Source organism: Musa acuminata, chromosome BXJ2-11 (genome assembly GCF_036884655.1).
Source record: "Musa acuminata AAA Group cultivar baxijiao chromosome BXJ2-11, Cavendish_Baxijiao_AAA, whole genome shotgun sequence".
Classification (NCBI taxonomy): Eukaryota; Viridiplantae; Streptophyta; class Magnoliopsida; order Zingiberales; family Musaceae; genus Musa; species Musa acuminata.
Genome location: NC_088348.1, coordinates 3,557,140 through 3,570,398, shown reverse-complemented (window position 1 = coordinate 3,570,398; position 13,259 = coordinate 3,557,140). Strand labels below are relative to the sequence as shown.

Sequence of the window (13,259 nt, the reverse complement as noted above, 5' to 3'; positions counted from 1 at the left end):
AATAGATCAAACTTTCAGACCCAATTTGTCAAATTCGTTAGAGTCTTAGATATCAATTTATTGTATATTTGAGTCTATTTAACCCACTTAGATTATGTCATACTCATACTCGATGGTAGATAGTAACTCCTATTTTTTTTCTTGCTTGAGTTCTTGATAACATCATTAGAACGCTTTGAATATGCCTCAATTATGATATATATATGTATATATATTATTTTGCTGAGCAATTATATATATATATATATATAAAACGAGGCTTGACATATATAATTGATTCATAAGTTCTCCGTGAATGACCAATAGGAAGCCTCTTAAAAAGCGATGGTCACCGACACCCAAGGGACACCGGAGTGAGCATATCTCGTTTGGCATTTTATATCCCACCCCATCCCCATTAAAAGGGAGGTCGTCGCGAAACCTCTGATTCTCCGACTCTTGGAAGCCAAAAGCCATCTCCCCGTGTTTCCATCACCGAACACCCGACGCTCTCGCCTCTCTCGCTCTCTCCTCCCTTTGTCTCCCGACTCGAAACCCTCGCCCTTCTCGCCATCTCGAGCGGGGCAGAAACCCTAGTCCGGTTCCGCTGCCGTCGCCGCCTCCGCCGCGATGCTTCCCTTCTCTTCCACCGTCGCTGGAGAGATCCGGCTTCTGCTGCAGAGCGTGAACGACTCCAACTTCGATTCGATCTATCGCGAGCTCTGCCAGGTTCGAGAAACTCCGATCTTTCTAATTTCTTACGATTTTGTTGTTGCGCGCGTTGGTTTCTTCGTCCTGCCCGAGATGGTATTTGGTGAATAGCATCCTCCTTCCCTTCCAATGTGTCCGTAGCGAACTGATCGGAAGTCAGGCTGCATGCTCGTGCTTCATGGTTGTATATTAGCCCTCTTTCGCCTTTGATGGGCGGAGTGTACTGTGTTGCATGAAAACCCTAGCCTGGTGTTCTTTTTTTTATACTTCTCTGATATATTTTTCCTCGACGTGCCTCTCTGCTTTTGTGCTGCGAGGGTTTCCCTAATTCAGAACAGTTCGGATGGTTGTGTCAATCCGGTACTTGGGGGTTGTACGTGGTGAGGGAAAGTTACCTCCGGAAAAACAAATATCGATTGAACCTAATATTTACCCAATGGATACACTCTGATCATGGTAGGACTTCATTTGTGCCGATTTGGCACTTGTTGGTAACTACATTTTGAATTAGGAGAGCTTGGGGAAATGATAGCGATTATGTTTACGGCAAAAACAATCTTCTTCTGTGATGCTTCAGGTTGTTGTGGTGTTCAACTTCCTATTTTATGTGCAATATGTACGAAGCCTCTATGAAGTTCTTGATCATGTGTACTAAAATGAATTGAAATTGACGGAGAACTTGCCTCTGCATGCAGTTGTATGTTTTAGTTATTTTGTGTTTCTCAACATACAGCGTGAAACAAGTAGTACTTTGCTCAAAGTTTTAGGTTTTGTTTGTCGATGTGCATTGTTGTGCGGTTAACTTTATTTCTGGCAGATGCCTCCTTTTAGCCTGGAATCTGATAGTATGCCTGTTCATACAATGACATTCCAATTTCATTGTTTTTTATTGGCACTGTTTGCTCATGCATTGTTATCAATCTGTCTTTACAGTTTGTCGATTACGGAAGTGAAGTCAGCACTTTGTTGCTCCGGAGATGTTTGGATCAAATAATAGTTAAAGACGGGGAGACTTCACAACTGAAATGGGATCTTGTAACTGCAGTTGTAAGATATTTGCTGGACAGACCAAATTTTAGCACAAATCTTTGTGAAGCTTTGGATGGTATGCCAATAAGTGAAGGGTTCTTAGGAGATATTTCAAACACATTAGGTTTTTCAGTAACTGAGAAAATTGGTATTGGACTTGCTTTGTCGGATTGTGAAAATCCTGATCTGAGGATGAGAGGTAAGTTTGGTAATAACATTGGTTATGCTATTCTTTCTATTTTATTCCAGCAATGTTGTTTGTCTCCATTCTTGGTGTTTCAACTGCTTTCATGTTTTCTAGGGCAAAATTTTTGCATTGCTCAGATCGAGGAATTGTGTGCAAATCCATCGTCAATTTTAAATAGTGATCAAATTCAGGATATTGTTATGTTCCTCTATCGAACTGAAGGCCTTTCAAAGCACATGGATTCTTTTACCAAAATTTTATCTCTGCTCCAATTGAAAGGGTGCTCTTTCTTCTTATCAGCCCCATTGCTGACAAATGATATCAATGCAGCTAACAATTTGAGGTGGTTATGAATAGGTCTAGTGAAGTCTGTATTCATGCCTACTCCTTGTGACTCAAATTTCTTTTTATTCATTCGTACTTTCTTTTTATCTCTTTACAGGCATTTGGATCTATTTTCTGGATGCTCTGATAATGATTTTGATGCTGTATTAGCTGAAATTGAAAAGGAAATGAGCATGGCTGACATAGTGACAGAATTGGGGTATGGATGCACAGCTGACGCTTCGCATTGTAAAGAGATACTATCTCAATTTCAACCACTCAATGAAGTTACAGTTTCTAAGTTAATAGGCACAATTGTCCGGACTCATAGTGGTCTTGAGGATCCTCTCAACATTCATGCAACATTTTGTTCAGCTCTTGGTAGCAGCTTAACTAGTGATTCTTCATCATTGAACTCATGGGATTTTAATGTCCTTGTTGACACGATTAAGCAACTTGTGAGCCTAAATCTCTCTCTCTCTCTCTCTCCCTCTCTCTCTCTCTCTATTTCAGCTTAGGTTGTTATGCAGTAAGGCTAATAAAAAATTTGTAGGTAGTAATAAATATTTACCTCATAATTCAACTTATATGCAGGCTCCAAAGACAAATTGGGTGCTTGTCATGGAAAAACTTGACCATGAGGGTTTTCTACTTCCTGATGAAACTGCATTTTCACATCTAATGTCCATTTACAGGAGTGCGTGCCAGGTATTCTTAGGTTTGTGTATTTAAAACAGTTGCTTTTGATAGTATACTAACCCTTAAGTGTATTGCTCAGGATCCTTTTCCTCTCCATGCTATTTGTGGCTCTGTCTGGAAGAATGCAGAAGGCCAACTTTCTCTTTTGAGATATGCAGTGTCAGCCCCAACTGATGTGTTCACATTTGCGCATTGTTCAAGACAACTGGTATTCCTTAATAGATACTATTGTTTTATATTTGCAACTTAAATTGCTGCTGCATAATTGATGTGTTTTTTTATTTTAGATGTATGGTGATCTAGCACATTTCAAGCATGGAAATCAGGCATGGTGTTGTTTAGATCTTTTGGATGTTTTATGCCAGCTTGCAGAAAGAGGCCATGCCAGCTTGGTGCGACTCATACTAGATTTCCCTCTTAGTCAATGTCCAGAGGTTCTACTTATTGGAGTTGCCCACATTAATGTATGATTCCCAATACTTCCTGAGTATCTACTATCGGTGGTGTTTCTTTTTTAAATGAAGCTGATCGTTTATTTTTCTCTCTACAGACTGCGTACAATCTCATCCAGTATGAAGTATCTTCTTCAGTGTTTCCTGTAATACTAAAAGATTCTTCAAGGAACAACATTTTTCATCATCTCTGGTGTATAAATCCTAACCTGGTCCTTCGAGGATTTATAGAAACCCAGATTGATTCCAACAACCTTTTGAGGATTGTGGATATCTGTCAAGATCTGAAGGTAATATGTTCCAGCATTCAAAACATTATCTTTACTGGAATTGAATATTTATTTGATTTGCAACATATGTTGCATATAATAAATCCTTTCTAATTGAATGAGCTGGCGAGGTTTGAGCTACTGTTTTTATTTCAGTAGTTGAACATTATGGCTCCATATTTTGGGTCTGCATCAGTATTTTCCTTGTTGGTTTATTTTAATAGCTTTTATACTGATCATCTAGAGATATGATATCTGTGGAAATATTTGATGTTGTTAAAGTTCCATAATGGTTTCTTCATGTTGGCCAGAGGCTAGAGCTATTCAAATAGTAGATGGTTGATTGCTTTCTTATCTATATCGATGACAGATGAGGGGAATCTATTTAATATATTTAGACATCCATAGGGTACATCTCGATGCATCAACTTGACAAGGTTGTCGGTAAAATAAATGGTTCAAGGAGAGTTGATAGAAAAGTTTTAGGTAACTTGTCAATGAAAGAGTTTTAGTTACTCTTGTTTTTACTGATGATATTGTGCTTACGATATCTAAATGGTGGGAAAAGCTAAATGAAATTAATTTTGGAACTTTTGACTTAATGTTGTTTGTTCTTTGTTGTTTTTGGACGAGGAGGGTGAGTGGATAGAATTTGATAATTTTGATTGATGTATCAGCATCTACAGGCAGATATATGGAGATCAATCTTTAAATGTGCTAACTAAAAGATGATGTTCCTACCTGAAACTATTATTTTCTGTATGTTCCCCATTGTCTATACATTTTTTGAACATAATTAAAACTTAAGCCATTTTCACATTTCATGTTTACAATGGGTTGAAAAAATTTGATTTGATTTTGCATATTTTATTTTTGAAAGCATGCTACACAACTTGTGCTGTCCTTTTGACTCTGTCCTGCCTGGATAAAGGAGAATGGTTGTGTACTTCAGTTACATAGCTGACGTTTGACATCCCATATGAGGACGTATATGTTAGTTTATATATATGTAGTTTTTTCCTGATTGAGGGAGCGAGTTAAGGATAGTATCCATGTACCAGTAAACCAAGGTCTTTTTGCCTTTTATTTTCTAAATTTCTTAGTGAATATGATATTCTAAACTATTATGTCAGATTGTCTGTACTCTGTGTAATGCTTCACTGTTCATATGGTGTGATAACTTTGTTTTGCCTTTTAGCCATATAAGGTATGTGCCATTATATGAATCACACTGGCTCTTACTGCTTACAATGGGAAGACCTCAATTGGTTTTAGTGACTACATTGAACATGTGATTTGGCCTGTTTTAGGACTATCCAACCTAGTGCATGTAAGACTGGACTTGTGATCTAGAAAAAAAATAACTTGGTATAGCTCTAGTTGTTTTTTGAGTGTTTCAATTTACTAAAAATTTTACTAATCTACCTAGTAGCTAGTTGGACAACCAGATTTAATGATGGCTGATGCACCAAACAGGGACCTCGTAGGTGCCCTTTCTCCTGATATTTTTTTTAGTTTTGTGCCCCTTTTCTTGTTTTTTAGTTTTATTCTTTGTTCAACAACAAAGTTTTCTATCTCCTTTTTGTGATTTTAGATTAAGAGATCTATGAATGTGTTGAATGTAGATTTTTTTTTGTGGAGTCAAATGATGTGTGGATATTCTCATTTAAAACTTTTTTAGGAATTTAAATTCATTGAACTTATAATTACCTTTGCTGATATGTGATATTAAGTCGTTTACATGATAGACCTTCCTAGTATATGTTATTTGCCGATGATATTGTTTTAGTTGATGAGGGCCTAAGTAGATTCAATTGTAAACTTGAGCTATGGAGGTAATTTTTAGAAACTAAAGGTTTTAGATTAAGTAAGACTAAGACTGAATATATGAGATACAATTTTAGTAATTCTAATAATAGACAGGAGAATATAGTTAAGTTGGATGGACGAGAAATTTCTTTAAGTAAAAGTGGAGCGTTAGGAGTCTTGTGTGATTATCAGATACCTTTGAGATTAAAAGAAAAATTTGATAAGATAGTTGTGAGATTAACAATGCTTTATGGATTTGAGTATTGAGCAGTTATGAAATAACATATATAAAAAGCTTATATTGTTGAGATGAGAATATTAAGATGGATGTGCGAAGTGACTAAGAAAGATAGGAAAAGAGATACTTTTATTTGTGAACAACTAGGTATCGCCTTGATAGAGGATAATATGAGAGAAAATCGTTTAAGTTATTATGAGTATGTACTTAGGAGACCTCCCGATGCAATAGTCAGAAGAGATGAAATGATTAATGTTAGTGGTACAAGGAGAGATAGAGGAAGATCTAAAAAGACTTTAATAGAAACTATAAATAAAGATTTAAGTACTCTAAGCTTAACTAAACATATGAATTTTTATAGATCTCAATGACAACAATGGATCTATGTAGCTGATCCCAAATAGTTGGGATTATGGCTTTGCTATTGTTGTGTATGTGATACTAAGTAAATGCTTTCACAAATTCTAATTCAGTTTGATGGATGGGATTTTTCCATGTTCAAATTGTGATCCTTTGAAATGTCCTTTTTTTTGTGAATTGATATTCAAGGGTGGGGCTTGGGTTGGTGGATTCAAATATTCCTTCTCCTAGATGCATCAGGTTTTATCAATCTTATCTCTATTGGATTGGGTTGGATTAGATGTAATTTAGGTGTTACTTTATCTGTTATGGTGTCTTTAATCCGACGATGTGATTACCAATACGAGTTCTCATCCAGGCCAAGTAAAACTTAAAATCTGTTTGAATGATATTGGGTTTTCTTGGTTGGGACTAGAAATGAAGAAGGTTGTTATCAGTTGGCTTTTGGAAGGGTGGACTTTGGATGACTATGGTTGGATTCTTTTTTTGTTCTTTCATATCTCTACCCCACGCTAATGGCAACTTTTGCTTTAGCTTGGTCACATTCACTCTTTGCATACCAAGAGGTGATAATCCAGGATCTTACCTTTTAGAGGTTGCACCATGTATCTCAAGCAATTTTTCTGGATTTTCAAATTCGGTGATTATTTGCAACTGCATTGATAAATTAGCAACAGCCTGTTATGACTGTTGAGAAGAGGAGAAAGGGAAAGAGATAATGATGGGGGAAGACACTATTTGGCTAGAAGGGTTAGGGCATCTTGTATTTCCTATATGATATGTGATTGAACCTGTTTTTGTCAGTTTGTCCAAACCCGATTGTAACTTAATCCAGTTTGACTTCCATCAAAACAAGGCTTACTAAGCTAGGAAATTTAGCTCAAGCTTGAAGAAGAAGAGCTTGGTTTTGGCTTAGTGCTTTAGTTGCAAGTTAATCTTCCTTTCCAATGCGCTACATGTTTTGTAAATTCACTCATCCATGTTTCCACTATTTTTTCACGTATGCTAATATTTTAATTTTCTTTTCTGGCAAATATAGTGATCTGCAGAAAATTGGTGTTTGATCTTAGAAAAATGCTTTAAGGACTTAGAAACTGCTAGTTTTATGTTGTGGACTGACAATATATCATTTATTTTGGAGAGAGGGATTACTGATGTAGGGATTAAGATAATTTGCTTTTGGAATTCGTGCTTGCTACTTTTTAGGTATGTTCATGCATGCTTTGATGCATGCATGACGTACATTTCCCAGATTATCAAATTTTTGTTTATCTTGCTTTTTCTGCTTGCAGTAGTTTGTTTTTTATACATGTGAACTTATCCATTTTTCCATGACAGATCCTATCATCAGTGTTGGCTACAACTCCCTTTGCTTTTAGCATTAGACTGGCTGCCATTGCTTCTAGGAAAGATCATATGAATCTTGAGAATTGGTTGAATGAAAATTTGAGTGTATATAAAGATGTTTTTTTTGAGGTAACAAACCTGCCTTTTCTTATTCTTACACGTTCTAGTAAATGTCATAGGTTGTTAAAAGTCTTTCATTCTTGTTGCACGAGCTGTTGAGGTTAAGGAGTTTCATGATCCCAGGATTGTCTGAAGTTCTTAAAAGAGGTACTTGGCGATGGAACCAATGATGTATCAGATGGTTCTCTTCCACAGTCTCGACCAGCTGTTCTGAATGCCTACCGTGAGACATGCTCTGTATTTTTCAAGGTTCATTATGGACTTCTGTATTTCTATCAGCCATTGATATATATGATGCATTTTCTTGGGAGATGTTGCAAAAAATTAATGCAGGTAAAAAATTCATGTCATTATTCAGGTTCTTCAGGCCCATTCCGGACAGCTTGTTTCTCACCAGCTTTTTGAGGAAATGAAGAAGCTGCATATCTCATCTCCTCCAAAGACTCAAAATGCTGGAACAGTGGGTGGAGCAGTTTCAGAGGGCATCTCTGATGATATAGAGTCTGAAGCAAACGCTTACTTCCATCAAATGTTCGCTGGACAATTGTCCGTTGAGGCAATGGTTCAGATGCTTGCACGTTATAAAGAATCTTCTGACAAAAGGTCTGTCATTTTGATTTTTTTTTTTTTTTTCTGAATATGATTTTCATTCTGATTAAGCTTTTCATTTTATCTCCTTTTAGCATTTGTGGGTTGTTCAGTGATTATTCCAATTTGGGTTGTTTTTCCTGTAATTTGGTTGGTCCAGTTTTAACTTTAAGGAATTCCTGAATTACCATATTTGTTACATAATGTATTGTTATCATCTAATTTTGTGTTAAAACTTAAAATACATGATAATGTTAGGCTTACTGTCATGACCCAGTCCTATAGCGCTAGTTTGTTGTAATCCAATATATGAGCTTTTAACCACATGACTTAAATTGCTTACGTTGAGTTTGCTAGTGGTTGGCCCATTTGCTCATATATTCCATCATATGAATCTTCATGCTTTTGATGTGGGCCTGCTTTGTGGCATCATGTTCTCCTTCGTTTAGAGACTCAACGTCCTCATCAACGTCTAATACATAACCTAGAAACATTCCCTATTAGATGGCATGGTCACAAGCTCCATGTCATGATGTGCCTCTTGTATTATCTATGGATAGCCCTTTCTTTCTTGGAGTTGGTAGGTTTCTTTGGGACGAGCTGTCGTGTACCTTTTGATAAGCCCATTAGCTTAGTAAATTGGACATACAACCTTAAAGCACATTTCCGGAAATGTTTCCAGGTGTTCCTTGTGAGATTGTCTTAACCTTAAGCCCGATCATAATCTCTCTCCCGCTTTTGATGTGTGACTAAACAAGCTATTTATGTAAGTGTAAATGCCACTCCCTTATTTTTACGCCCAACAATAATTAGATCATCAAAGAGAACATGGTTGATTTGTCTCAGTAAGCAATAAAATGTTGGATGATCTTGATTTCGCTATCAATTCTTTACATAGATACTAGTAGTTTATCATGGCATGGTACTCCAAATAATCGTCACTTATATGTGAGTTGCTATTTTACATTGATTGACACACTTCAATTCAAGGGAAAATAATTTAATTGGTCTATTCTGCCTCAAGTATGACCAAGAGATAAGTTGTGGACGTCTAGATCTTGAAAATTTGATACTAGACCCTAGTGAAAAAGAGTTCTCCATAGGACCCACCTTAGTAGTGTTAATTGATCTTGTTTAAAAATCCAAACCATTTGATTTAGGGCGTGAACACTTTTTGATGACATAATATATCAACATTAAAATCCAAATATCATAGATTCTTGCTTTTAAGTGGAACTTGCTTTGCTAAGTGTTGCACATCTTGTGTTTCATCTTCTGTGCCTAGTTTTCACAATATCTTGAATCTTGGTCTCCTAGTTCATCTTGCATCTTCTATGACTTGTCATTCACTTGCACCAACATAAGTCTGTCTCCTCTTAGCATCCCTGATTATCAACACAATACTTGCTCTACAAACCAAGAGGTTTTTTGTTGACAGAATAGTTTCAAAAAGGCTAGATGGAAATTGGAACCAAAGATTGCAATTTTGGTCCGTACCGGTGTATCGAGCCTTGCTAGGTACGGTACGTACTCAGTTGTATTGACAATATGCCCAAAATCATCAGAAAAAAACCTCCAAAAATACCTGTAAAATAGAAAAAAGTTAGATTAAGGTTTGTAAGTTAGAAATAAATATAAATTTAGTATAATTTTAGCAAAAATAATGTAATTAGAAAATAATTGTCATATATTTTTCAGGTTTTGAGAAGTAGCTTTGTGGTATGTTTCGGATCGTCTTTTCGTTAATATTGAATTATCTACAAAAAAAAATTTAGTTGTTAGATTATTTTTTATACAACTTAAATTTTAAGATTCAAATGAATTAAGTAATCGATCGATGGATATACTAGCTTCTGCCACCAAAAAGGACGGGACTCCACGGACGATGGATTGTAGTCCTCGATCATATGTATTTGTATATCAATATGATATGTTTGTTGGACCAAATCCTGAAATTGGTCCCACGACATATTGCACTGATACACCGTATGTTATTGGTGTATCAATGTGATGATGGTCATAGTTTGATTGTTGTGAACCACATGTGTCTGATGCGGCTCCTGAGGCAAGGGCAAATGTGGCATGTTTTGGCCTCTTAATCCTCCCAAATTAGTCTCCTAAATTTGATCCAATCTATAAATCGTAGCTCTGTCGAGTTTAGACGAGTGAAAATGTGAGAATAAGAGAGAGATGTGAGTGAAAAAGAGTCTTAGAGAGTTTAAGAGATTGAGAGAGTAAAATGAGTTGAAAGAGGAGGGAGGAAAGGGTTTAAAAACCCTTTTCTACGCATCAAATGGTCAAATTGATCGTTTGAAATAGGGCAATCTTAGCCCTTGATTGGTAACGGTCGAAATCGTATCATTATCGATTGGTACAGGTCGGTAACGATCAGATTTTAACTATTACCGCCTGGTACAAACCTCGTATCGCCCGTATTGGTCAAGTGATCAGTATCGCTCAGTAGAGGGTGGTCCGCGTATCGGTATCCTATCGGATTGGCACGTACTGCTCATATCCGACCGTATGCATCGGTACAACAAACCCTGGTTTGAACACTATGGTGTCTAATGTCTAATCCCTAAAAACCCACAAGGCTACCAGGAATGTTAGAGGATCTGATCAGTTGTTTTTCAGATCAAATCTGAAAAGCAAGCCTCATGTATTCTTGAGCAACAAGTATACAGATCATCTTTCTCAACTTGAGCAAGAGAAAGAGTATGATGAGTGTGTGCACATGCGACAGATTATACTTACCTAAAGGTCTGATGAATGCCCATATTGTTGATATCTGAATTGTTTAGATTCCTTATGAAAATGATACACATGTCCTAGTATAAAGCATTTGTCCTGATAAATTCACAAGTACTTTATCATGCTTCTTTGGAACCTCTCAACAAGTTCTAGTTCATCAGATGGATCTCAAGCTTTTACTATGTATTAATGCTTCACTGGAGAAGGCACAACCCCATGACATATTCACATGGAGAAGGAATTTGCCAACACAGCATGTCCAAGAACATTATCGTTTCATGTTAGAGAAGCGTATTGTTACATCATTTTCGTCTATCTTCTGTATTGTTTTCATGTGTGAAATGCTTCAGATCCAGCTACATTTTGAAATCTACTAGATTACTAGTGTTTCTTTTTTCATTTGTGGCAGGTTTTCTTTTAAGAATAACAAGTTGTAAAATTCGAACTATGGTTGTCACCGGCCATTTTTTGGAATATCTGAGAATTCCAAGTGATTGCCTTAATTTTCCTTGCTAATGGTTACATTGTTGAGATCTCTTTACCTCTTTGTTTTTTCTTAAGATGCTGATTGATGAATATTCTTTACTTGTTCAATTAAATTCAGGGAACAGATGGTTTTTGAATGTATCATTGCAAACCTGTTTGAAGAGTACAAGTTCTTTCCCAAGTATCCTGACAGGCAATTAAAATTAGTTGCAGTGCTATTTGGTGAGAGTTTATTAATTGTCTGTTGCATTGGTTTTTCTTTTGATATTTATTCTTGTTCTAGAGTGTCTCTTTAACTCTTATTTCCTTTTTGCCAGGCTACCTATGAAATCTCGTTGTTCTTGACAAATGTTTGCATTGTCGCTTAAATTTTGATAGATTTCACTTGTGATGAAAGTTTAATACAAGATACAACTATATAGTTATTCTTTTCTGTTGTGGTTGTAGATTTCCTTTCTTTTTCATCATCATCATCATTTTCTTCTCTTTCTTTCCTTAGTGGTATCTTTGAGGGATAGTATTTTGCACACATCTTTCTCTTTGTCTGTTCACACTTAGAATGGAGTGTGATACATGTTTCTTCTGTGATGTTCTCGGATTCATTTGTGAGAAATCCTCTTTCTCTTATCTATCTTGTTATAAAACAGTTTAGTTATTCAACTGTAACTTATAATTAAAAAAGCATACTAACAGGTATTTTCAACATATGGGAGGTATCTAGTGATAAGGTGGTTAGATTCACGTGTTATGGCCACTAGCTAAAAAGAAATTTGAAGGCTTCGTCCCTCAACATTGTTAATTTTGGTGGTTATTAGGAAAGTTGAACCATTTCTCACTACCAAATTAAAGAAGTGGTTGGGTTTAAACATGCCATATTACATTAAGATTTAAGATGGTGCCTTGAAACAATTCTTGTTAGTGGCCTCAGCATGTGAACCGATTATTGTTAAGGGCCATAGTTTTTGTATAGAATAGGCAACCTTGTTTTGATATACCTAACTTAATAGTGAGACTGGATATACCTATTTTTATACTGAGGTGACCTTTAGTCCCTCAGGAAATAGCTCATGCAATGAACATCTTATCTAATTACTTGTTTATGAATTACATGCGTTATGTAGTGCTGCTACATGTGCAGTATCTAGGTAGGAATGTTAATACTATATCAAATAGCGAGAAGTTGGATGGTAACTGAAAATTTAGTGGCCAACAATTTTGTTTTAAATAGATCAACCAATATTTTATCTGGATTTGAAGGATCCAACCAGTATGGTCAAAAGGTGCTAGGCGATAAAATGTGCTAAGGTGTCCAAATGCTCGAGGTACTAGGTGCTCATTCGAGTGATGCAAGTCTCTACAACAATAACAACAGCAGCAACAAACCATAAGTTCCAACCATTTGGGGTTGGCTATATGGATCTTTTGCTGCCATTTAGATATATAAAAGCCATAGTTTAGTTAAGAGTATTTAAATCTGTGTATAGTTACTATTAAAAATCTTTTTAGGTTTTCCTCTTCCTCGTCTTGTACCACTAATGTTAATCATTTTTTGATGTGAGGCTCTCACATATATAATAATTTATAAAAAATATAATTAAGGATTATGAGGAGCGAGAGGGCATTTAGATCTATAAAAGCCATATGTTTAGTTAAAATTATTTAAATCTTTATTTATACTTACTATTACAAGTCTTTTTAGGTTTTTCTCTTCCTCGTCTCGTATTACTAATGCTAATCAATTTTTGATGTGAGGCTCTCACATATATAACAATTTATAAAAAATATAATTAAGGATTATGAGGAGCGAGAGGGCATTGTCGTGGTCTTGAGAGGGGGGTTGCTGTTGATTGGGAGGGCAGCATGGAGCTATTGAAAAGGATGAGGGAGAGGGGTTTCAAGGAGGCTCGATA

The 13,259-nt window shown here is 36.1% G+C and overlaps 1 protein-coding gene across 2 annotated transcripts in view; it reads left to right on the top strand.

The window, feature by feature from the left end:
• The first annotated feature begins 409 nt into the window (after window positions 1–409).
• LOC103970388 (uncharacterized) overlaps window positions 410–13,259 on the top strand; it is a 38,186-nt gene continuing 25,336 nt past the window's right edge. The window contains exons 1-12 of one of the 2 annotated variants that reach the window (XM_009384151.3): window positions 410–708; window positions 1,624–1,918; window positions 2,021–2,249; window positions 2,349–2,688; window positions 2,825–2,938; window positions 3,009–3,137; window positions 3,217–3,393; window positions 3,480–3,671; window positions 7,396–7,533; window positions 7,648–7,773; window positions 7,883–8,127; window positions 11,468–11,571. In XM_009384151.3, coding sequence (XP_009382426.2) covers window positions 610–708; window positions 1,624–1,918; window positions 2,021–2,249; window positions 2,349–2,688; window positions 2,825–2,938; window positions 3,009–3,137; window positions 3,217–3,393; window positions 3,480–3,671; window positions 7,396–7,533; window positions 7,648–7,773; window positions 7,883–8,127; window positions 11,468–11,571 — 2,188 coding nt within the window. In that variant the 5' untranslated portion in view covers window positions 410–609. The remainder of the gene's footprint in view (window positions 709–1,623; window positions 1,919–2,020; window positions 2,250–2,348; window positions 2,689–2,824; window positions 2,939–3,008; window positions 3,138–3,216; window positions 3,394–3,479; window positions 3,672–7,395; window positions 7,534–7,647; window positions 7,774–7,882; window positions 8,128–11,467; window positions 11,572–13,259) is intronic. The other variant, XM_009384150.3, reaches the window with a different exon arrangement.